Source organism: Lynx canadensis, chromosome F2 (genome assembly GCF_007474595.2).
Source record: "Lynx canadensis isolate LIC74 chromosome F2, mLynCan4.pri.v2, whole genome shotgun sequence".
Taxonomy (NCBI): domain Eukaryota; kingdom Metazoa; phylum Chordata; class Mammalia; order Carnivora; family Felidae; genus Lynx; species Lynx canadensis.
The window spans coordinates 32,488,063-32,512,256 of record NC_044320.2 but is presented as its reverse complement, the minus strand read 5'-3'; the positions used below and the strand labels follow the sequence as shown (position 1 = coordinate 32,512,256).

The following is a 24,194-nucleotide window of genomic DNA, read 5'->3' as shown; positions in this document are numbered from 1 at the left end:
TGTTTTCAGGTGATGATGAAGGAGTCCAGGAGACAGCAGAATCAGATGGGGACACGCAGTCAGAAAAGCCAGGCCAGCCTGGAGTTGAGACAGATGATTGGGATGGACCAGGTAGGACAGAAAATTTAAAATTCAACCGGTTGTTGCTACTATCAGGAATTCACTTTTTTCCTCTTAAATTTTAATTAGGTTGTAAAACTCTTACAATCTCAGCTCACGTATGTATGTATGTATGTATATACATGTATATATATATATATATACGTATACATATATATGTTTGTGTGTGTGAATGGAGGTTACATGGGAGTTTAAGTAAACATTATTTAAAGAAGATTTTTTTTTTTAATTTTTTTTTTCAATGTTTATTTATTTTTGGGACAGAGAGAGACAGAGCATGAATGGGGGAGGGGCAGAGAGAGAGGGAGACACAGAATCAGAAACAGGCTCCAGGCTCTGAGCCATCAGCCCAAAGCCTGACGCGGGGCTCGAACTCACGGACCGCGAGATCGTGACCTGGCTGAAGTCGGACGCTTAACCGACTGCGCCACCCAGGCGCCCCTAAAGAAGATTTTTTATCTTTCTGTTAAATAAGCTAGAGAAACCAGTGTTTCTTCTGCTTAAAATCTTCATTTTTTTCTCACTCCACAGTCACATAAGAATGACTTCATTCTACTTGCCTTTTTGGGTTTCTTTTGAACAAAAATCTTGATGCTATATCTACATTCAATTTGGGAATAATTTTAACACATTTGAACAAGTAACAGTAATACTATAAAGAAATATTTTTAGTTTAGTCATATTGTAAATTGTAGATTAAATCTCAATATATATTTAGAAGTTTAGAAAATATTAATGGATACTCCTATTTGATTCAAGGTTTTGGCAACATTTTCATGAATGAAAATTTAATTTGATTTTAAAAATCCTGATATTTAATCATTTCAAGAAAAAAAATGATGAAAATACTCCTAAACACCAACATAATTTTATGTAAATATATACAGCTCATAAGAACTCACTAAAAAAAAACTCTTTATATTTGGTGCCAAGTAATTTACAATTGATGGTATATTTATAAATGGAGACTATTATGTCATAGGACTTAAAGATATAAGCGAGGTTTTGAAATAGTTTTAGCCATAATTTCTAAAGCAGTAACATTTTTCATTAAGAAAGATCCCTATATTTCAATCACATTTTCACCCTTGCATGACTTTGCAAATTGCTCTCTGCTGTGCGTGAAGAAGAGAAGGACTCCAGTGGTAATTTTCTGAAACCAGCAGCTGGAAAATATAATGCAAACAAAAATGAAGATGCAGTATAGCTGATTATTATGATGTCATTTCTAATGTTATTCATGATACACACAAATGTTTGTATTCTGTATACATGCAACATAATGGTTATACAAGATTTTGGATCAAAATGTGTTATATTTAAAGTGCCATTATACCACTTTTTAAGGGTTTGGAAGAAGTTGTAGACTTCTGGCATTTTCCCCTTATAGCATAATGTTTCTGTCTTCTCGGTAGAGGAAAGAATTCCTTGGATTAAAATTTAAAAAATCTTTGGGAAATTTCATTTTTTTTTCTTGCGGATTACATTTAATTTCAAAAGGATAGATGAAGTTTGTATTGTGCTGTTTTTTATTCGTGGAATTAGGCATATGTGTGCCGCTTAGAGTTTTTACATTTAAGATTAATTAGATGTAATGGCCTTTTGGATATGCCTACTTACAAAGTGTACATTCTGGCTGCTCTTTCGATGGTGGAAACTTGGAGGGGGCAGATTTTCTTCTTTCTGATGGTCTGGGGCCCACTGTATTCCCTGTGGCTTGGGAGTATGTAAGCACATTCACGCAGTGGTAAATTATTAAACACATGGGCATACCCAGTGCCGCCTTTCTCGGGAAGCTTTTCCGGAAGTAAACTTGTCTTATTAACTTAGAGACAGAGAGAGAGGAGCAAGATAAAGAATGATGTGTCATCCAGGATGAGATGTTTCACTGTTGAGTTAAATTTCTTTTATGTATCTGATTTAATGAAATTATTATTTAGTTGTTATAGTGAACATGTTTATGCTCTTTTCTTTGGCACACTTGAATATGTAAAAACTTTAGGGGTGCCTGGGTGGCTCAGTTGGTTGAGCATCCAACTTCAGCTCAGGTCATGATCTCACGGTTTGTGAATTCAAGCCCTGCTTTGGGTTGTGTGCTAACAACTCAGAGCCTGGAGCCTGCTTCTGATTCTTTGTCTTCCTCTCTCTCTGCCCCTCAGCCGCTTGTGCTGTGTTGTTCTCTGTCTCTCTCTCTTTCAAAAATAAATAAACGTTAAAAAAATTAAAAAAAAAACAACTTTAAAGGAAAAAGGTATGTATCTAAGCAGATGTACCTATAAGAAAGTTCTTTTTTGTTTGTTTGTTGCAAAATTGATAACAGATTTTTCCCTTCAGGTATTTTACCAAAAAAGAGGGGGTTAATTATTTTGAAACCCCTAAATTAATGAAGTTGATTCATAACAAAAGGATATCTGTTGGATATGCATTTTAAGGTAGAAATTTCATTACTTTTCCTTCAATCAGGACAAAGTATAGGGGATGTTTTTTCACTTTTGCTCTAGTATAATAGCGATTATATCAATATTTCAACCCGATTTTTGTTATTTGCAAAACGGTGTTGGTACTTTCCAAGTGTATAAAGGGGAGAAAATTGTCCAAGTTTTAGTGACGGTTTCCAAACAGTTAGAAGTTGTGTTCTGTATTCTAAGGTTCAAATTCTGGATTTGCCACTTATTTGCTGGGTGATTTTTGTCAAGTTGCTTGCTTTCTCTGTTCCTATAGTGCCATTTGTAAAATGTAGAAAATGACATTCACACTTCATAGGGATTCTGTGAGAATTAGGTCCTACACATAAAATATTACTGATCATTATAAAGGCTTTTGAATTGTCGAGTCTTGAAGCAGAACCATTTAAAATTCTCAGCATTTTTTTTAAAGCCCGGTAGTATATCTGATACAACTTTAAAAATACTAAGCATCTAGTTTTGAATTTAACTGCAAATAATTGGTCAAGACGTGAGGTAATGAGCCAGGTGTGATTTTAAGGTCTCCTAATTTTAAAATCCTCCCACCCAGTCCTGGGCATCAACCTAAGATAGACAGCTTTCTCTAAATAAAAATAGAGCAGAATCAAAAGACAAGGAAAATGATCTAAAGAATTAGAGGCATAGAGCTGACATTATTTAAGATAGAACAGGATTTATATATATATTTTTTAAAGAGTTTGATTGAAGTCCACTCCACAACCTTTCCCGATGGCTCACTTCAGTAATGTACCAACTCTTCTGAAGTGTTCTATTTTTATCATATGCAAATCCCCCAGTGCCAATTTTTTGTTCTCTTACTTGTTATTCAACCAAAAGGTACATTTAGTAATTGCTCACACCTTTGTTAACTCTTATGATTAGGCGGAACCTAAATAGTCTTTAGAAAAATTATCTTACATTTGTGAACATTTCTATGGTGAAATTTTTTTAATGTTTAAATATTTGTGACTCTTAAATATTCTTCACATTTTTATGAATCTTTCTCTGTTGGAAAGGAGAGCTAGACCCACACTAAGCTTATAAGGTTCAGGCCAATGTAAACGTCATTACCTCATTATTTCCATATCTCAAGGAACTGTTTTTAAGTTTTACTTTTCTTTCTTGCTCTTAAAAAAAATCACCCTGATACTACCTTGCTGAGAACCTAATTGATATGATACTGGGTCTCTACTGTCTCCTCATCTGCATTTGCCTGTACTTCATATATCATTTCTCTCTCCTTTCTAAATAAATACTCTTCTTCCTGTCATCACCCTTGTAAGTACTTCAGTTTACCAATAGTCTTACACATTTAATTATTCAATAAATAATTATTATGCACTAATAATCATGAAAGGTGTAGAGAGAAGTCCAAAGGTATAGTATGATGCCATCCATATTTCTTTTGTTTTATTTTTTTATTTTTTATTTTTTTTATTTTTTTTTTCAACGTTTATTTATTTTTTTTGGGACAGAGAGAGACAGAGCATGAACGGGGGAGGGGCAGAGAGAGAGGGAGACACAGAATCGGAAACAGGCTCCAGGCTCTGAGCCATCAGCCCAGAGCCTGACGCGGGGCTCGAACTCACGGACCGGGAGATCGTGACCTGGCTGAAGTCGGACGCTTAACTGACTGCGCCACCCAGGCGCCCCCATCCATATTTCTTTTGGATGCCATGTCTCTTCTTTAATCTTTTAAAATTATTTGTGCATTGTGTTTAGGTGACTGATGCAACTAATGTTTAAGCGTGTGAACCTAGAAAGTAGAGAATGGTTTCAACTACGGAAGAAACTGAACAAATTCTAGAGTCAGATCTGTGTTTGAGTTCACATGCTGACACTTAACAGTCTTGTGACCTTAGGCATATGAAATAGCCCAGGCCTTCGTTTGCTTACCTTTAAAGTGGGAATAATAATAGCTACCTTGAAACATTGTTATGTGGATGAAATTTGAAACAAATGATGTGTAGAAAGTGTCCAGCGGACAGCTTGGGAGAGGGTGGGATTTGCATGATGTTAATGGTCTTCTCTTACCATAGAACCTCTCACACCAACCAACAGTTAGAATATGGACCTTATTTTGAAATAGGATTTACATCTTTGGCTCTCTCTTATTTTAAGAAATCTTTAGAACCACAATCTATGGCCAAAGTCTTGGGTTCTGACTTCTGTATTTAGATTCAGAAGGAGACTCAGGGGAGAAAATTCAGATAAATCACTATAAATTCATCATCTACCTCTATGAAATGAGCACCTCAAAAGTCACATCTTATATCAACTTTAAGAATACCAGTTCTCTAGTTTACATTGTTAAAAACATGGTTACCTCTTTTGCACTTGGGAATAGTGAATAATCTGATTTCTCTGGTTTAATATTGAATGTATCTAAGTCCTACCATTAGGCTTACAACTACTATAATTGAAATTTCCAGGAGCTTTAGTAAATGAACATATCACACTACTCAAATTGTGCAAATAATGTATCTCAAGAAATATATATCAATAAAAGTATGCGCAGATATAATTTTGATCAAGCAGTCCCTTAGATTCTTTGACACACCCTTGTCAAGAAAAACATGCGCTTTTATTTTCCTATTTACATGTTAAGTGCTTGAGATGTTTCAATAAAAATAAAGTACAGGGCGCCTGGGTGGCTTAGTTGGTTGAGCATTTGACTTTGGCTCCGGTCATGATCTCATGGTTTGTGGGTTCAAGTCAGGCTCTGTGCTAACAGCTCAGAGTCTGGAGCCTGCTTCGGATTCTGTGTCTCCCTGTCTCTGTACCCCTCCCCTGCTTGTGCTCTGTCTCTCTTTGCCTCTCAAAAATACATAAATGTTACAAAAACTTTTTAAAAATAAAGTAGAAAATCACACCTTGTATTGAAGATTTGATGAATTACTAGAATAAAATTCGGATTTTTTTTTTTGTATTATGTATTACAGAACAGTACAACTTGCTCCTAGATTGTTAAATAGAAATCTGAGTTTCCATAGAAGGAAACTTATTTTGGGGGTAGTATAATGAGTGGGGAAGAAATAAAAATATTTCTTCCATTTATATCTTGGCCCTGCCACTCATGAATTTTGTGACTTTGAATAAGTTAATAACTCAAGGCCTCAGTTTCTTTGTTTATAAAATGGGGCTCATAATAATCACTACCTCATTAATGAGATTTTCTGTGTCAAACACGGAGCTCGAGGCTTCATAGTGCTCAATAAATAGCTCTAATATTACTTTTCATATAATTTCGGCAATTGTGCCATCGTAGCCATTACAATGCCTTACAGACGATGCGCCTTCATTTAACATCTGCATGGTGAATTCACTCTGCAAAATCATTTTGCTATGTGAAAGTCATCATCAGATTATATTAACTATGTTCTATTTAACTGGGCTGAAAATGTGATGGAGTTAAGGAAATTTTAATGCAAGTATGTTTTCAAGAGTAAATGTCTAGCATAAAATCAGATTGTGTACTTGTTGCATCTGTGCATCAAATCTGTACGCCGAATTGATCACCAAATCTGTAAATAAGTTGCCTCATCCAATTGCTGTTCAGCATGTAGATGATGGGGTTAGTTCTGCTTTGTGCCTTGAACCCAGAAGATGGGAGTGTTTTGCATAAAGTGGAATGGTAGCTGGAAGACCTCTGGGAGATAGAAGCACACACTAATGATACAGGGTTTTTGGTTTTTTTTTTTTTTTTTTCCCTTTCTCTTTACTAGTCCAAAGAAGGGCTTGGAGATTACAGTTCTGATTTCGTTTCCTTTTTGATTGGGAAAATGTGGTAGATATAAGATCTGGGAAATGCCATTTGAAGTAAATTAACAGAAACCTATGAAACATAGTTAACCATAGATATAGTCTGACAGTAAGAAGAATATTGTGAGAAGCGGAGGAAATCGTAGAATGACTGTGTATTACGCTGACAGTGAATTGGTATTATCTCTGCTATCAGATAATGCAGTTATCATTAATTTTCACATTTGCATTTCAATCTTTGGAAGGAAATGACTCTTGCCGGATGAAGATAAGAGCTCTGTACCACTATAATGAACCATCATTTTATCCCAATGCTTTGTGTCCGTATGAAAATGAGGCAGGGAGGGGTGTGTGTGTGTGTGTGTGTGTGTGTGTGTGTGTGTGCGCGCGCGCGCGCGCGCAAGCATGCGCGGGCATGTGGAGAGGAGAGTCAGAAACACAGTATAACAAAGTGTCAAAAATTGCTACAGACTTTTGAGCCCCTTATGAAACAAGAGGGGGTCAAAATAAATCTTCTGTAATGTAGTTAAGTGGATATCGGATTAAAAGATGAAAGCTTTACTCTTTGTAGAACAGAATGCCACATAAACTCAGTAAAAAAGTTCCTTTTATCTTATTTCTTTACTCCGGTTTTCACTCTCACGTAGAATTAGGGCACACATAAACCCAACCAAAAAAAAAAAAAAGTAGGTTGGAGGCAAAGTACTTATGATTATTGTTTGGAAAGATATATCTTTGAGTTATAACATACTGCATAAAATATATCCTTAATCCAGTGGCCTTCAATCCAGTGGTTTTACATCCTCACTCTATGGAAACAAACTACAAATTGTGGATGAAGCATTTGAATGTTGTTGACTTTACTAGAACACCCGTCAGTGAGCCCTGTACAAATCAAAGGTCTAGGCCCTACATCAAAAGTTTTACTATTAAACATGCTTTTGTATATTTTTAGTTTAAACATAAAGCTTGTATTGCTGCTTCACAGTTTGCCTACTTTGATTAGCTACTCCCCCCTCAGTTGTGTTAATAACAGGACTTTTATTATTATGCTCTTTCCTGCTGAGACGTAATTCAGCTTAGAATTCTCTTCCACAAAGCACTCCAGGAAGATACTGCCAGCCAGTGGGAATTGACATATAAGAAAACCCTTTGCTATCCCTTTTATAACCTCTTTCATTAAAACATATGCATTAAATATTTGGGGACAAGGATTTTTGGTATTGGTTCTTTTTCTTGACTCAGCATTTCTTTCGGAAAAAAATACCTAAAAACATTGGCTCTCATATCCGGAGAATTGAAAGAAAGAAAAACTAAACTTTGCAGTTATTTGTTGTTATTTTGTCTGAGTCAGAAAAGGACTTAATTGGGCTCAGAAGAATAAGTAAAGACCAGCACAGGGATGTGCATAGAGGTAGTTAGAAAATGAGAGCAAGTGCATGCAGACACATATACTTGCTACAAATGGGCCACAAATTTAGAACTAGATTTCTGGAAGACTAATTACAAGGATAATATTGATTGATGATGCAAGATGAAATAAGTTGGTTAGTTGGGCAAAGTTTATTTATTCAACTGTATATTGAGTGTCAAATACATGCAATGCTCTGTGCTAGACTCTGGGACATGTGTCAGTACATAAGTAGGGTGGTCTCTACCTCAGAGATTTTTTATTTTTTTAAACAATTATTTTTAATGCTTATTTATTTTGGAGAGAGAGAGAGAGCACCAGAGTGTGAGCAGGGGAGGATCTGAGAGAGGGAGACAGAATCTGAAGCAGGCTTCAGGCTCTGAGCTGTCAGCACAGAGCCTGACGTGGGGCTCCAACGCACGAGATCATGACCTGAGCTGAAGTCTGATGCTTAACTGACTGAGCCACCAAGGCACCCTCTACTTCAGAGACTCTGTGCTCTCCCAGAAACTGCAAGTTGTAATAATAATGATTTTTTGAGTGCTTACTGCATATGTGGTGGCTGTTGTACAGAAGAAATATAAATGATACCATAAACCATATTGTGAGACGTGGAAATCAGTAATGACTCATCTGAGGAACAAATATTTTAACTTCATTTGTTTTTATTTGTAATTTTTATATTTTAATATGCAAAGTTTCAAATATACATAAAATAAGAGGGAAGTATATGATAGATCCCCATGTACCTATTACCCAGCTTCAATTATTATCAAATTTTACCAATCTGGTTCCATCAGTTTTCTTTCTTTCTTTCTTTCTTTCTTTCTTTCTTTCTTTCTTTCTTTCAGAAGATCACAGAAGTCATGATGTTTTACCCATATGTGCTTTGGTATGCCTCTGTAATAAATAAGGACTTTTATTTAAAACATAACCACAAATAATAGCATTATCATGCACAAAAGTAAATCTTAATATTATATAAAACTCAAATTCATCTTCAAATTTTCTCATTTATCTCAAGAAATGTCTTTATGTTTGTTTTTTTCAAACCAGAATTTGAAGAAGGTCCACATGCTAGTTGATACAATTCTCACGTCTTTAGAATTGATAGCAGTCTTTCTTTCCTCAACTCCTCCCTCCCATTTAGTTGCTAGAGAAACCGGTGTGTTTATCCTGGAATATTGTTCACATTCTAAATTAGGTAGATTACATGCTAGCAGTGTTGTGTAACATGCTCCTCTATCCCCCCATTTGTTATAAATTGGTAGTTAAATCTAGATCCTTGAATATATTCAGATTCAATACTATAGGCAATAAGACTACATATACATTGCTGGGTACTTTCTATTGCTTCGTGTTGGTGTATATTACATAAAGATGGGATGTCCCACCTGTAGTTATATTACAGTGTATCAGAGGGTTCACCTGTTTTCAACTTGATCCATCCATTATGAAATTTCCCATTCAACTTTTCACCTGATGATTATTATGAGGTTCCATTATATCATTAGGGCTTGCACAATTGTGACTTTTACATTTTATCCTCCCTTCTGTATTATTAGCTGATATTATTATCTTCTGGAGGTTTTTCCAACATCCACTGCTTGCCCCTAAATTCTGTTCTTAGAGGGAAGGGAGGATATGTGCTTAATTCTTTCTCATTCTTTACCAATTTCAGAATAAAGAATAGAGAGTGTTATAAGATGAGGCTCTTAAATGAAGAGCTCAGTGATTCAGGGCCTTGTAGTCCACAGTACCGTTATTGAATTTAACTTGAAGATCACTCTGAAGACATGTTCTACATATAAGCCACATGCTCATATTTGCATTAAATACAAACTGCTCTGACTGCTCTGTGGAGAATGGATAGAAGAAAGTCAATAAAAATGCAGGAGTGTTATCAAGAGATGAAAGTGTTTATAGAGAGTGCTGGATATATGTGAGGGTGTGATTGAAAGTGGCTTGCTCAACTTCAAATATTTCATTCCCATTCACTGAGGTAAGGAAAACCGAAGGACAAGCATGTTTAGGGGGAAAGATAAGTTGGATTTTTTTTAACGTTTCTTTATTTTTGAAAGAGAGAGTGAGACAGAGAGGGAGTGGGGGAGGGCCAGAGAGAGGGAGACACAGAATCTGAAGCAAGCTCCAGGCTCTGAGCTGTCAGCACAGAGCCTGACACGGGGCTCGAACCACGAACCCTGAAAACATGACCTGAGCCGAAGTCGGATGCCTAACTGACTGAGCCATCCAGGTGCCCCAAGCTGGATTTTTAATATGTCATTTGCAGGTTTTGCGAGACATCCAAGGGGAGCTGTTGAGTAGAACGTTGGTCATATAGGCCAGGAGCTTGGTGAGAGGTCTGGTCTAGAGATAGAAATTGGAAAGTCAGCAATGTATGCATGCTGGTGGAACTCATGGGAGTAGATGAAATTGCCTGGGGTGGGAATAAATATAAGAAGGCTTGGACATGAATCTCGAAAAACTCCTATCTCTCACTGGAGGTTAGGGAAAGAAGTGTCATCAAAGGAGACTGATAAGGAGTAGCCAGACAAGATGGAGAAAACCAGGAGAATGTAATCGTTTTTAAGGAGGACGGAGTCACGCCTGGGTTAACTGCTGCGGGGAGGTCAAGACGGAGATTTAAAGACTCTCCTTGAGTTTAGCGACATGCAGATATTAGTGATTTTAACTAGAATTATTTCAGTAGAGCTCCGGTAGCAGAAACCAGACTGTGGTAAGTTGTAGTGGGAGGGAAAGGTGAACAAATGGACTCAGCTATTGCAAACAACTATTCTTGAGCGTTCTTAGTAAATAAAGATATAACATATTTGGGTTTCTGTGAAACTGTTTATTGAAAAATTATTACTGTTTAACTCTTATTTTTACCTAAGAATCTTTCAAGCTCCAAATTTAAGAATATGCCTTCAGAGAAATTTATGTTCCCACATTAACCTATTCTGAATCCACTATCCGTTAACTGATAGATTATTTTAGTGTTTTTTTTTTTTGCGTGACCCTACCATATCTTCAGACTTTACAGTATACATTTTTGTCATTTCTTTTAAATTTTGTGGTTTCAACTTTTATCCCCTAGTAACCAGTTTACCAAGTAGCTTATGTGGTTTTTTTTTTTTTTTGAGGTTCATCACTTTTAATGTAATTGATATGTTAAATTTAATAATATATAGTAATGTATTCTAAATTTGATATGGGTTAGAAACATGCTTTCCATTCTTTCCAGTATACACACTTGTAATAGCCAATATTCTGTTGTTTTAGTCAGGAGCACATTTGGACCCCGGGAATTATTCTGTCTTCATAATAAACTCCTACACTCGCTTGTGAGATTGATACTGGGAGTTGCAACTTATTCACTCATGAATATAACTTGCATAAGCTTGCCTGATCTTGTTCTTCTTCCCTTGCACCTTTGTAGACCCAGGCCCACATTGAATTAATTTAATTAGTTCAAACATTTATTGAAAGAATAGCTGTGCCAGACTCTAAAGATAAAAGGATCACTTGGACTCAGACTGCCTTCCAAAAGCTCATAGTACATAGCAGCAGACAGATAAATGATGAGATAATTAAAATACATTGCTGTTGATTCCACTGTAGAGCCATGAACAGTGTGCAGTGGTAGCAAAGAGAGAGGAAGGTCATCTATTGGAAAGTGGTGGTGAGATGATGGCCAAGGGATCAGTTTTCACAGAAGGAGAAGGGAAGCCGGTGCTGGTGGTGAGGCTTAGTGCTGATGAGTAACACACATAATAACGATCCCTTCAAGTGTTCCCAAGGGCAGAGTGATAAATTCACATTGGAGACGCTCTGAGTTGTTATTCATACATAGAAAGTGTTTGGTTTTGCATGTGTGGTGAACTTGCTGCCATTTTGCCTGTCTAGAAGCTTCCTCTTTCCAGTTAGACCTGCCCATCCTGCCATTGTTACCTTAGACGCCATGATCTTTCCTGTCACTCTGAGGGATGGAGGGGCTCTCTGAAACACAACAGAAGCTGTAATATCTTCACCTGACAGATGGGAATCCAGACTTAGACAAGAGGCTATCTTTTGAAGATCTGTTACCTCTGTGAATTTTTAAAACAACAATGAAAGAGTTTGGTAAAAGTTCAGCAATCTGGGGCGCCTGGGTGGCTCAGTCGGTGAAGCATCCAACTCTTGGTTTCAGCGCAGATCACGATCTCGCGGTTTGTGGGTTCCAGTCCTGCATTGGCTCTGCGCTGAGAGTGTGGAGCCCGCTTGGGATTCTCTCTCACCCTCTCTTTCTCTCTGCCCCTCCCCTGCTCATCCTCTCTCTCTCTCTCTCTCTCTCTCTCTCTGTCAAAATAAATAAATAAACCTAAAAAAAAATCAGCAATGAAATCCATAAAGAAACCTAACTGTAATTTAGGTGGTTGCCTGGAAATCAAAGCAAAGCAGAGTCTGTAGTGGCCTAACTGGCCTTGCCTTCTATTTGGAAATGGGGTTAGCTCTTGGAAGTTCTTAGAGAGTTTGGGGGGAATAAGAAAGGAAGGCTCAGGAGGGAGAACCTGAGCTTCTTGCAAATAGTAGAGATTAGGCAGATTTCCTGTGGCCCTTAGTGTAGGGTAACATAAAAGAAAATCTCAAAGTGCTGCATGTTTTAAAAAAAGCTTTCTTATTCAATACATTGTCACACAGAGGAAAGTAATGAAAATAACATGTTGGGTGTTAAACCTAAGTTTACATTTGGGTAAATATACAGAGAATCAAAGACTGTTGGTTTTTTTTTTTCCTTCGAGTTTTCAGGACAGAAACTCTTGAGGGAACGAGAAGCATGACATTCATTTCACCCGACACCTTGTGTGAAATCAATCATAGGCCTTCCTGATTGAATGGAGTTTTGACAGGTTCTTTGGATTTTCCCTCCTATTAACCTTTTTCATGTTAATTAATTAATTAATTAATTCAAGATAATTAAATATAATAAAAAGGAAGGGAGGGATTTTATTATTATTTATTAAGTACATATTATTTATAGGAATACAAATAATTAATATGAAAGTCAAGACTGATACATTTTTGAACACTGTGTTAATAACGTATGGGGCGTCCAGGGTGGCTCAGTCCGTTAAGCATCCATCTTTGGCTCAGGTCATGATCTCGCTGTTCATGAGTTCCAGTCCCACATCGGGCTCTGTGCTAACAGCTCGGAGCCTGGAGCCTGCTTCAGATTCTGTGTCTTCCTCTCTCTCTCTGCTTCTCCCTTCCTCATACTCTGTCTGTCTCTGTCTCTCATAAATAAATAAATGTTAAAAAAACTTAAATAATGTAAAATAAAACAAAAAGAACAAATGCATGAGCGTATTCTAATAGGGATGGAAACATGGTATGTCTTATAGAACCAAATAGAATGTAAGCCAGACAGAGAATATCAAGGTGACTGTGTATCTGAGATTGACAGCACTTATTTTCAGTGTTTTTAATAAGCCGTGCATTATTTAACTTTATGGTATCTCAATATGTTTTCTATAAAAAGGCAAATACAAGCAACCTTAAAGAAAAGAGGAAAGAAGAAAACATTTTCTGTCATCACAGTATTTGCTCTCTGTTTCCTCTACCCATTTTTTCTTTTAAATTAGATGTTTCCTAAGAAGGTTACCATCTTCTTCAGTCAACTGAAAAAAAATTTTTTAATGTTTATTTATTTTCGAGAGAGAGAGCGCGTGAGCAAGAGAGGGACAAAGAGAGGGGGAGACAGAAGATCCAAAGGAGGCTCTGCACTGACAGCACAGAGCCCGACATGGGGCTCGAACTCAAAAACAATGAGATCATGAACTGAGCCAAAGTAACTGAGCCACCCAGGAGCCCCACCCTGAAAATTGAATAAAAGGAAGACATTCGGGATATAAACAAGAATTATTGTAATGTGACTAATGCAATAGTGGTTAGATAAGGTGATAACTGAAATAAAATTTTAAAAAATTCATGCCTGCCATTTTTACTATTGTAGCCGGACAGAGTAAGTTTACTTAAAATTGCTTTCTCTTTGTAAAAGAAGTCACTTGAGTGGTCCTTCTTAATTATGGGAATATCAGGGAAATGAGAACCAGGGTCTTTTCAGACCTTTTTGTCACTTTGCCATGAACACCCTCTGTCTTGGAGATCTCACAGCTCTGGAGAGAGGTGGTTGGGACACGATGGAGGACTGATTTGCGTACGTATTGCTTTCTGTGGGGCAGTCAACCAGATTTCACTGCTCGCTCTGCTGCCATAACAGAACACCACAGGTTGGTTGGCTTAAACGGCCGAAGTTTATTTTTCTTCATGGTTCTGAAGGCTGGAAGTCCAAGATCAAAGTGTCCACAGGGTTGGTTTCTGGTGAGACTTCTCTTCTTGGCTTGTAGATTAGATGGCCACTGTGTCACTCTGTCCTTACAGGGCTTTTCCTCTGTGTGTGCATACTCCTGATGTCTCTTCCTCTTTTACAGACATCAGTCCTATTGAATTAGGGCTCCAGCCTCATGGCCTTACTTAAGCTTTATTGACTCTGTAAAGGTTCTGTCTCTCAATACAGTCACTTTGGGAGTTAGAGCTTCAACCTATAATCGTGGGAGGGACACAGTTCAGTCAATACCAGGTTGGATTGGATGGCCTTAACCAAAGTCAGCTAGCAGGGAAAGTATACCAAGGACAGCTTTCTGGAAAACAAGCAAAGCCAGGACTCAACAGTAAGGGCTGAGGTTTTACTTGTTTTAAGAAAAACAAGGACTTGTTTTTCTCACTCTTTGTTCTTAAATCTGGAACTCCTTGTGTGACCAGACAATGTGTCCTAGGGTCCTGCTCTGGGGAAGAATGGCTGATCTGAGATGTGAGTGTGAACTAAATAAACTGAACCCTGAAGCCTAAGGGAGGGGGGGTGGTGGGGGGGGGGCGCTGTGGCAGAGAGTACAAGAGATGAGCCCACTTGGCTGTCACCTTGGTAGAGAAGGAGATTCCACTGTCCAGTGCAGGAATGGTTTTCAATAATGACACCAAGGAATCAAGAGCAAAACGGGCTCCAGTAGCTTAACTGATCATATTGGAATTTTGAAGTGGGGCTCACTCTTGGGGTGGGGATTCTTAGAGAACTGGGGAGGAGGGATAAAGAAAAAGGTCTCAAGAGGGAGAGGCTTAACGTCTTGGTAACCGAAATTTTACCCCAAGCTGATGAATGAGGGTAACATAAGTCATTGAAGAATATGAAGCAAGCCCAGAAAAAGAGACCTGTGTGTTTGCTTTGGGAGGCCACCTAAGGCCTCTTTACTTTGTGAGCATAGAGACATTTCAGAGATGTAAAAAGAGAAGAAGAGAAAAGATATTCTAGCATTCCAAGCAGAGTAAAACCTACTCGGCATTAATATGGAGGGTGAACTGTGGTTAGGAGTGAGACAGGGACTGACATTAGACATCTGGGCAATAGCTCTGTAGTAGTTCTGTAGTAGTTCTGATCAGGACACAGTAGAGACTTAGGCAAAATAAAAGTCGTTGACAGTGTTCGTAAGTATTTGTGGTCACTGTGAAGATGGGTTAGAAGTGGTGAAGGAGGAAGGAAGGTTTTCTCACCCAAATCCCAAGCACAGGAAAGCAGTGATCTGGAAGTGATGCTGGGAGCAAGCCAGAAACAGCTTGATTGTGGAGTCTCTGCTCTCATCCTTGTGACACACACACACACACACACACACACACACACATACATGCACACGCCCACACGCACTCATACGCACACATACACACATGCATACATACACACAGTTTTTTGAGCAGTGTAAAAGCAAGAGTTTTCTAATGGTTGCATGAACAAAAATGAACCTTTATTTTTAGTCTGTCAGGACAAATAAAATGCTTTTTATTCATTATATTTTTAAAAAAAAATTTTTTTAACGTTTATTTACTTTTGAGACAGAGAGAGACAGAGCATGAACGGGGGAGGGTCAGAGAGAGGGAGACACAGAATCTGAAACAGGCTCCAGGCTCTGAGCAGTCAGCACAGAGCCCGACGCGGGGCTCAAACTCACGGACTGCGAGATCTTGACCTGAGCCGAAGTCGGCCGCCCAACCGACTGAGCCAACCAGGCGCCCCACTTTTTATTCATTATAAAAAATATTTTAACTGTTGTAATTTATTAGATTTAACAATTATGCTTACATTTTAGATTACATTTGAAGAGAAGTGTGAGATTTTAAGAAGCATTCAGTTACACATCATGCATTTTTGTCACATTTTTGACATATTAGTGTGTATTAAAGTAAAAAATTGTTTGATTTTTAAAGAACAAGTGCATATTTTTGAAAAGTACAAATTGTTCATTAAAAATCTTAATTACAATTATGTGGCAAAATTAATTTCCTATAAAATAGGCTTTTCTGTCTGGAAAAATGGAAGTGAATTATTTTAAGAACTCCTATAACTTAAGGCTAACATTTCATGCTAATAATTAATGATTAATATATAGTAGATTATTTTAGCACATTTAAAAATTAAAGAAGAGGTTGTTAACTCAGCTTTCTGGATTTTACTTTTTTTTTTTTTTTTTACTTTTAGAGGTAAACATAATAAAATGAAAAAAATAGTTATCAAATATTTTAATAAAGTAGAATGAAGATGGCATTATATATAACTATTACAAAATGCATGAAATACCTCAACTATGGTTTAAAAGCACATGAAATTAATAATACTTCTGATTCCCTTTGGGTATTTAATATTATTAAATTTATATAATTCAAGACAGTTCCTCCATTGGGCTCATTGACATTCATCTTAAGAAATCCTAAAACAAAGAATTAAAATACTGATAAAAGTAAAATCAGAAAATAAGATGACCTAAAGTATTTCTTTTCCAGAGTGCTCTTCTCTTACACTAATAAAAATCAAAACTACTACCTAGAATTAATGTTGAAATAATAAAAGTCTGTTCTGAGCAATATTTTCCTCTCCTGTGAACTTTTTAGTTTCCTCCTTTGCATTCACATCTCTGGTACCTAATATTTATTGAGAGTTTACTGTGTGCCAGTTACTGGTATAGGCACAAAGAATATAAAAGCAAACAGATTCTCATAGTTTTCCCTCATGACAACTCTAGGAATATTATTTCTCTCTTGACTAATAAGAAAGCTGAGGCACAGGAATGTTAGCTATGTTGTCTAAGGTCACAAAGCAAACAATCATGAAATTGAAATGAAGCAGCTTCACTCCAGAAATTGTGCTTATCATCGCATCCTCTTTATTTTCCATACAATTCCTCCTTTTTGATTAAGGCACCTGTTGTTTGCTACCATATTTTGACATCCTTTCATCTAACTGGGGGTCTGTCTTTTTCCTTTGCTAAAATACAAACAAGGAAAATATGCTTTATTTTTCCATTAAAACCTTTTATTAAGTTTAATTTGTGTATGCGCATATATATATGGATATATATATATATATATATGGACATATATATATGGATATATATGGACCCATATATATATATATGGATATATATAGGGGTGTATATATGGATGTATATATGGATATATATGGATGTATATATGAATATATATGGACATATATATATGGATAAATATATGGGTATATAATATGTATTTGTGTGTGAATTTGAAGGCTTCCTTTCTAGTGTAAAACTTTTTGGTTACTAGGTGTAATTCCACCATTTATCTGGCTTTGTCCTGGAAAACACATAATAATCGTCACAGCCACGATTCAATAGCCAGTAGAATCAATTGAGCCCTTTGACTCTACTCACTGTGCTTCATTTTACAGCTGAGGAATTGAGGCTTCAAAACCTTAATAACATAGTGGGGGAATGACTCAGCCAGGACTCCCATTGAGAGTGACAATCTTAATGCTGGCGACAGCCCTCCAGAGGACACTCCTTTTTGTAAGCACTACAAGAGTGATTTTATTTATTATCTCCTTTAATTCTGACAACATGCCTGATAGGTTACCCCTGTGTTATAGGTGAAGATGTGAAGTCGTAAGTAGTTAGGTTGCTTACCTAGTCTTCTGTTGCTAGTAAAGTCAAACCTATAGGGAGGGTGGTGGAGTAATGGAGACACAATCGGAGATGAAAAGTGCTTTCAAATTTTGCTTTAACAGCTTAACAGCTCAGTCCATTTGAACAAATTACTTGCCCCAGATCATCTTCTTGCCCCTCAACTTTCTCATCTGTAAAATAGGAGTGCCGTGTACCTGATTCACAGGGTTTTGTGAACATTACATGAATGAAGCACTGAGAAGAGTATCTGGCACAGCATTAAGTACTATAGAAGTGATGGGAGCATGACATCATTGTGATTTTATAGCCAGATTTTCTCGTGTCTTAAATCTTGCTTCAACCTTATGTCATTTTCCTCCATTAGATTTCCAGAGAAATACCGAGTGATTTTGTATCTATTTTGTTTAGAAAATCAGGGTCTTTCCTAGAATTCAACATCCCTGATTAGAATAGAACTTTCAGGAGCACCTGGGTGGCTCAGTCGGTTAAGTGTTTGGCTCAGGTCATGATCTCATGGCTCATGGGCTCGAGTCCTGAGTCGGGGTCTGTGCTGATGGTTTGGAGGCAGGAGCCTGCTTCAATCCTCTGTCTCCCTTTCTCTCTGACCCTTCCCTGTTTGAGGTCTGTCTGTCTGTCTCTCTCTCTCTCTCAAAAATAAAATGAACATTATAAAAAGTTAGAATATAACTTCCAACAGAAATTGAAGTGCTAAAAACTATTTTAGGTTTTTAAAGAGTTACTTAAAAAAGCCTTTTGTCCAATCTCATTCCACAAAGGATTTGGGGTGCCTTATAAAAAACATAAAATATAAAATCATAGAATAAAGTATTAAAGTAGATAGAAGAAAATATGGATGGGAAATCAATAGAAGTAGGGACACTGTAAATTACATGGCCATCCCAACCTGAGAATATAATATAGTTGCTGGAAAAGGGCCCCAAATCCCCAGTTCTCTCCTGGGCTTTCTTCTCTGTACTGTTCTCTGGTTTTTGGAGGGCCTTACAGCTTTTCAAAATTGCCTTCTCCCCTTTTCTTTTTGGGACTTACTTCACAGACTTCCTCGGACATTCTTACTGAGCTGCTCTCGTGAGATCTCTATTCTCAATCGGTTTTGTATATTTCCATCTTAAGGCCCATCCAGAACTGCTCAGTTCACTCTCTGAAGAAGAAATAAGGAAGTGCAAAATGTTACCAAATCCTTCCTCTTGTGTTTTCAAAAAGTCACAGCGTTGGCTACTTTCTATTGTATAGGCTTTTATAAAAATTCCTTTTTAAAGAAAAAAATCAAATACTTGCTTATCATTATTTTAATGAAACCTCCACTGAGTAAATGAATTCCATAAAAGTGGAAAAAATAAAACTTGCGTTGAATGGTGGATGATACTGGTATTCAATAGAAAGTTCTTAAAAATAGACCAAATGCAGGAGATGTTTTTGCCGTTTTCAATTTGTAAGAAAATGATTTCATTAGAGGGGAAAAGAGAGAGAGGAAACCATCAGTCGGAATGTTGGAGAATGCAGGCTCATGAGGAGACCAGCAGAGAAGACAAACTAAGTGTACAGATGCAGATTAGGCCTCAGAAGATGAGGGCGTAAAAGGGATTTAATGGTGGGGTGGATTATAGAAATCCATGTAACAATGTTAAATAATTATAGTTCCAGCCGAGATCAAAGCAGTGCTGATTGAACGCCCTCAAGCTGTTAACAGGAAGTATCTTGAAGGGGGGAAAAAAAAGCCTGCCTCAGAGATTGGTCATCCTGGGCAAACAATATTGTGATCCATAGAGGTTCCAGCTCTACTGAAGATACCATTTTGGGGGAGGAAAGCTGGAGGAGGGCACGTGTAAGGGAATTCTTCCTCTGGAGCTCCATATTAAAAGGGACTTTTGGTGCTATTTGTAATTGGGTTGAAAATGCTCAAAAGTATTTATATGATTAACCCTTTCTTTTGGAGGGTGGAGAAAAGACATTTACTGAACCATATCACAGATATCAGTGGGAAATTCTGTAATTGAATTACCTACCGTTCTTTATTTTTCTCCTTGAGGAAAATTTTCCTTTCATCGCATATACCAGAGGGATATCAACTGTAGGTAAGGGTGACTGAAAAACAACTTGTTTGTGGAAGACACATTTATCTGCAGAAGCAGCAAAAATATCTTGACTTTCAGAGGGTGTAAAAAAGTGAGCCTACATCCGTACATGTGGATTTGTTTGATTTTCTAATGTCCCCAAGACATTATAAAATAAACATTATTATAAAACAGAATTATAAAACAATTGAAATTAGTTAAAAAATGAGATGGCCAATTAACTTAGCCCCAATCACAAGTGTTTTGGACCAATTTAGTGTAGAACTATATAACTACCTCTATATCTATCTGTATATTATATGCTACAGGAAAAAGGGAAGCATAGTTTCTATGCATCTTTATTTTTAGATGCCTCTATTTACTTTTCAAAAAATAAAAAATTGTTTCTTATTTTTAAATCACGAAAAATGCAAAGCCAACAAATACTAAAGCTGTATTTGTAGAAATTATACTTCTATATTTTATATTATCCATTTAAAATATATATTTGATACACCTAGTTGAACTATGTAGTTGACATAAAGAGTTGAATTATACAGTTGAAAAGCTAACTATTTGCAAATGCTTTTTTGTGACACTGGATACAGCGGTTGGAATTTCACTTGGGGAGGTTTAAAATAGATGCTTCAGGAAGGCATTTGGCATTTCTATTGCAATGGCAGTTTTAAGATTTAGGATGTGTGGGATTGAGCTAGCCATCTCGTTTTGAATTTTAAAAACCTTTGTATTAGGAAATAAAATATTGATCCAAATATTTGATAATAAATATTTATGCATTGCTTAAGAAGTTGGTAGTGACTTCTTAAAGGAAAATTGCTTTGGGATAGACAAAGTCTGAATAAAATTATTACAATAATTTAATAAATTTTTTTCTAATTCAAGTACATTTGCCTAAACATTCAGGCAAGGGTGTTTTAAGAATGAAGACTTTTTGCTGTATGTCTTCTTTTGTAGGGAATAGCCAGTATTAAAGACAATGCCTCATTAAATATGTGTGATGAATGGTTTAACTTCATGGCTTTCTTAGGTAGAGGTTTTATGACATTACATTTAATTCGTAATATTTTAATATGAATGCATTTTCTTTGCCAAACTAATTTCTATTTTTATGAGAGTACAGATGTGTTAGCTATAACATCTTTTCTCATCTGTGGAAAACATCATTTCTCATCTGTAAAACATTATTTTAAAATCATATTCATGTGTTATTGGAGAAAATGGTAAGAAATTATAGGATTAAACCCTTTTAATGAATGCATATTGAATACTCTCAAAACTGTTTTAAACAACAATAAAAATATAAATTAAGACAATTTCTATAAGCTATCAGCTAATTATTAGTCAATTTTATGGTTTCCTACACATTTTTATGTTTTGGATGTCAGTAATGTTCTAAAGCTGGTCTTATATATTTAACCAATGAATAATTTGGTTACTTTATTTCCATTTTTCATTGTGCCTTTCTATTTACATATACACAAAACCCTTTTTCTCATTATTATTTTCATAGGCTTTTTTACACCGTGGAAGGTTTATAAAACACAGAAGGAGTTCATCATCTGACCAGGTTACCCATACTGAAATGTCATTACTTTAGATTGTAACTCTAATTTTTTTGTTGTTGTCTTTTAAAGTGATATCATTTTACCCTACATATAATTACATACTTGAGAATAAATGCCAAATGAAATTATTTTTTTAAGTTGCCTTATACTCTTACTTGGAGGAAGTTTTTTGTTCTAAGAGTACAGGAGACCACATGGCTATTGATGAGTCCAGCATCAAACAAAAATTCTGAAATTATAATAGGATGGAAAAAGAAAAGCCTAGAATGTTTATCCGTACAAAAACTGGGTTCAAATCCTGGCTCAATGTTCCATTACTTATTAGTTGAATGACTTTCGAAAATTTCCTACCAGCTCTGAATTTTGGTTTCCTCACGGAAGTGGTGCCTACCTCATAGATGTGCCGTGCACATTAAACAGGTCAGGTGAGGGGCGCCTGGGTGGCGCAGTCGGTTAAGCATCCGACTTCAGCCAGGTCACGATCTCGCGGTCCGTGAGTTCGAGCCCCGCGTCAGGCTCTGGGCTGATGGCTCGGAGCCTGGAGCCTGTTTCTGATTCTGTGTCTCCCTCTCTCTCTGCCCCTCCCCCGTTCATGCTCTGTCTCTCTCTGTCCCAAAAATAAATAAACGTTGAAAAAAAAAAATTTAAACAGGTCAGGTGAAATGCTATTTCCTCCCAACCATGATGCAGGTGTGGTTAGATGGAGAACTGCAGGAGACACTATCCGACACCTTTACCATTTTTAAAAAAAAATTTTTAATTTTTTTTTTTATTTTACTTTTGAGAGAGAGAGAGACAGAGGTCGAGAGGCAAAGGGCCAGAGAGAGAGGGAGACACAGAATCCGAAGCAGGCTCCAGGCTCTGAGCCGTCAGCACAGAGCCTGACGCGGCCTTGAACTCACGGACCGGGAGAAGATGACCTGAGCAGAAGTCAGAGGCTTAACCGACTGAGCCACCCAGGCGCCCCCCTGACACCTTTACCATTAAAGACAGATGACAGCAAGTTTGGGCAGAGAACTCTGACCTTAAGCCTGATGATTCCTAAATATATTCCTCATCCTTAAAGAACTCTTTTGCCAACGTGAAAAATAAGAATCTTGGCATGAGAGTGATTTTTGCTAAGTTACTTCATGCCTCTCATCCTCAATTTTCTCATAGCAAATGGGGATAATAAAGCTACGAATTATACTCAAAGCATGGCTTAAATAAAAGGAAGCCTGATTTGTATATGCCCCCACATAGAAGTACTCCATTCTTGAATTACTGTTGTTTATATTATCATCCCAAAGACTACTGGTTCTCACTGGCTTTTAAAAAATGTTAAGCCCGGGGCGCCTGGGTGGCGCAGTCGGTTAAGCGTCCGACTTCAGCCAGGTCACGATCTTGCGGTCCGTGAGTTCGAGCCCCGCGTCGGGCTCTGGGCTGATGGCTCGGAGCCTGGAGCCTGTTTCCGATTCTGTGTCTCCCTCTCTCTCTGCCCCTCCCCCGTTCATGCTCTGTCTCTCTCTGTCCCAAAAATAAATAAAAAACGTTGAAAAAAAAATTTTTAAAAAATGTTAAGCCCATGGGGTGCATGGGTGGCTTAGTCGGTTAAGTGTCCAACTCCCGATTTCTTCTTAGGTCGTGACCCCAGGATTGTGGGATCGAGTGCCATGTTGGGCTCCATGCTGAACGTGGAGTCTACTTTAGATTCTCTCTCTCCCTCTCTGCCCCCCCTTCCTCTCAAATAAAAACTAAATAAGTAAAATAAAAAATGTTAAGTCCAGTGGGTTAGTAAAATATTTACTGAATTTCTGTATGTGTAATGGGAATTCCAGCTGAGCAGTGAGAATAGCTTGGTCAGCAAAATAGAAACAATCGCTAGTTTCATGGATCTTGCTCTCCACTATGAGTTGCTTACAGTCCATTGACTCACCATCAAATATATCAAGACATTTTATTTTTTAAACTTTTTTAATACTTATTATTTATTTTTGAGAGAGAGAGTGTGTGTGTGTGAGCAGGGGAGGGGCAGAGAGACAGGGAGACAGAAAATCTGAAGCAGGCTCCAGGCTCTGAGCTGTCAGCACAGAGCCTGACGCGGGGCTTGAACCCATGAACCATGAGATCATGACCTGAGCCAAAGTTGACCTCTTAACCGACTGAGACACCCAGACGTCCCTCAAGACATTTTAGAAACAATGTTGATTTTAATGGTTGCAAAAGCAGTACACTTAATCTCTGAAGGACCATATGGTTTCCTGGAAGGAAAAGGTAGTTTGGCCATCTGCCCAACCTCAGTGTTTTAAACTTCGCTCATTTTATTACTACTCTCAATACCTTCTTAAGGGATAATCTCTCATTTCCTCATCACCACTTGTGTCTTCACCATCTCTCAGATCCCTTATCTCATTGCTCTTTGTTGGGCTGTCTTATCACTACCCACTGCTCCATCTAGACCACAGCTTTATCTTCTTTGTTCAACACACCATACTTACTCTCCTCGTGCCCAGGCTTCCTGGTTACTCCACTTCCTTTGCCCTTTAGCCAGACACTTTTTCCTCTGTTGTCACCTGCTAATCTCATGTTTCCCTTGAGAATCTTGCCAGTATTAGTCAACATCCACCTGCCATTTTCTAGCTTTCCTTCTAGAGGACCTCCATCATCCCTGGCTACTTCATTGTATTTGTGACCATCACCTTGCTGTAAGTTCACAGCTACCTTTGTCTGGGGGGCGGGGTGGGGGGTGTGGTGGTGTCATGTCCTTCTTCACCTGAGTC

At 37.4% G+C, this 24,194-nt stretch overlaps 1 protein-coding gene across 2 annotated transcripts in view; it reads left to right on the top strand.

The window, feature by feature from the left end:
* ZFPM2 (zinc finger protein, FOG family member 2) overlaps window positions 1-24,194 on the top strand; it is a 470,612-nt gene that overhangs the window by 121,553 nt on the left and 324,865 nt on the right. For both annotated transcript variants that reach the window (XM_030304303.1, XM_030304302.1), the window contains one exon: window positions 10-111. In XM_030304303.1, coding sequence (XP_030160163.1) covers window positions 10-111 — 102 coding nt within the window. The remainder of the gene's footprint in view (window positions 1-9; window positions 112-24,194) is intronic.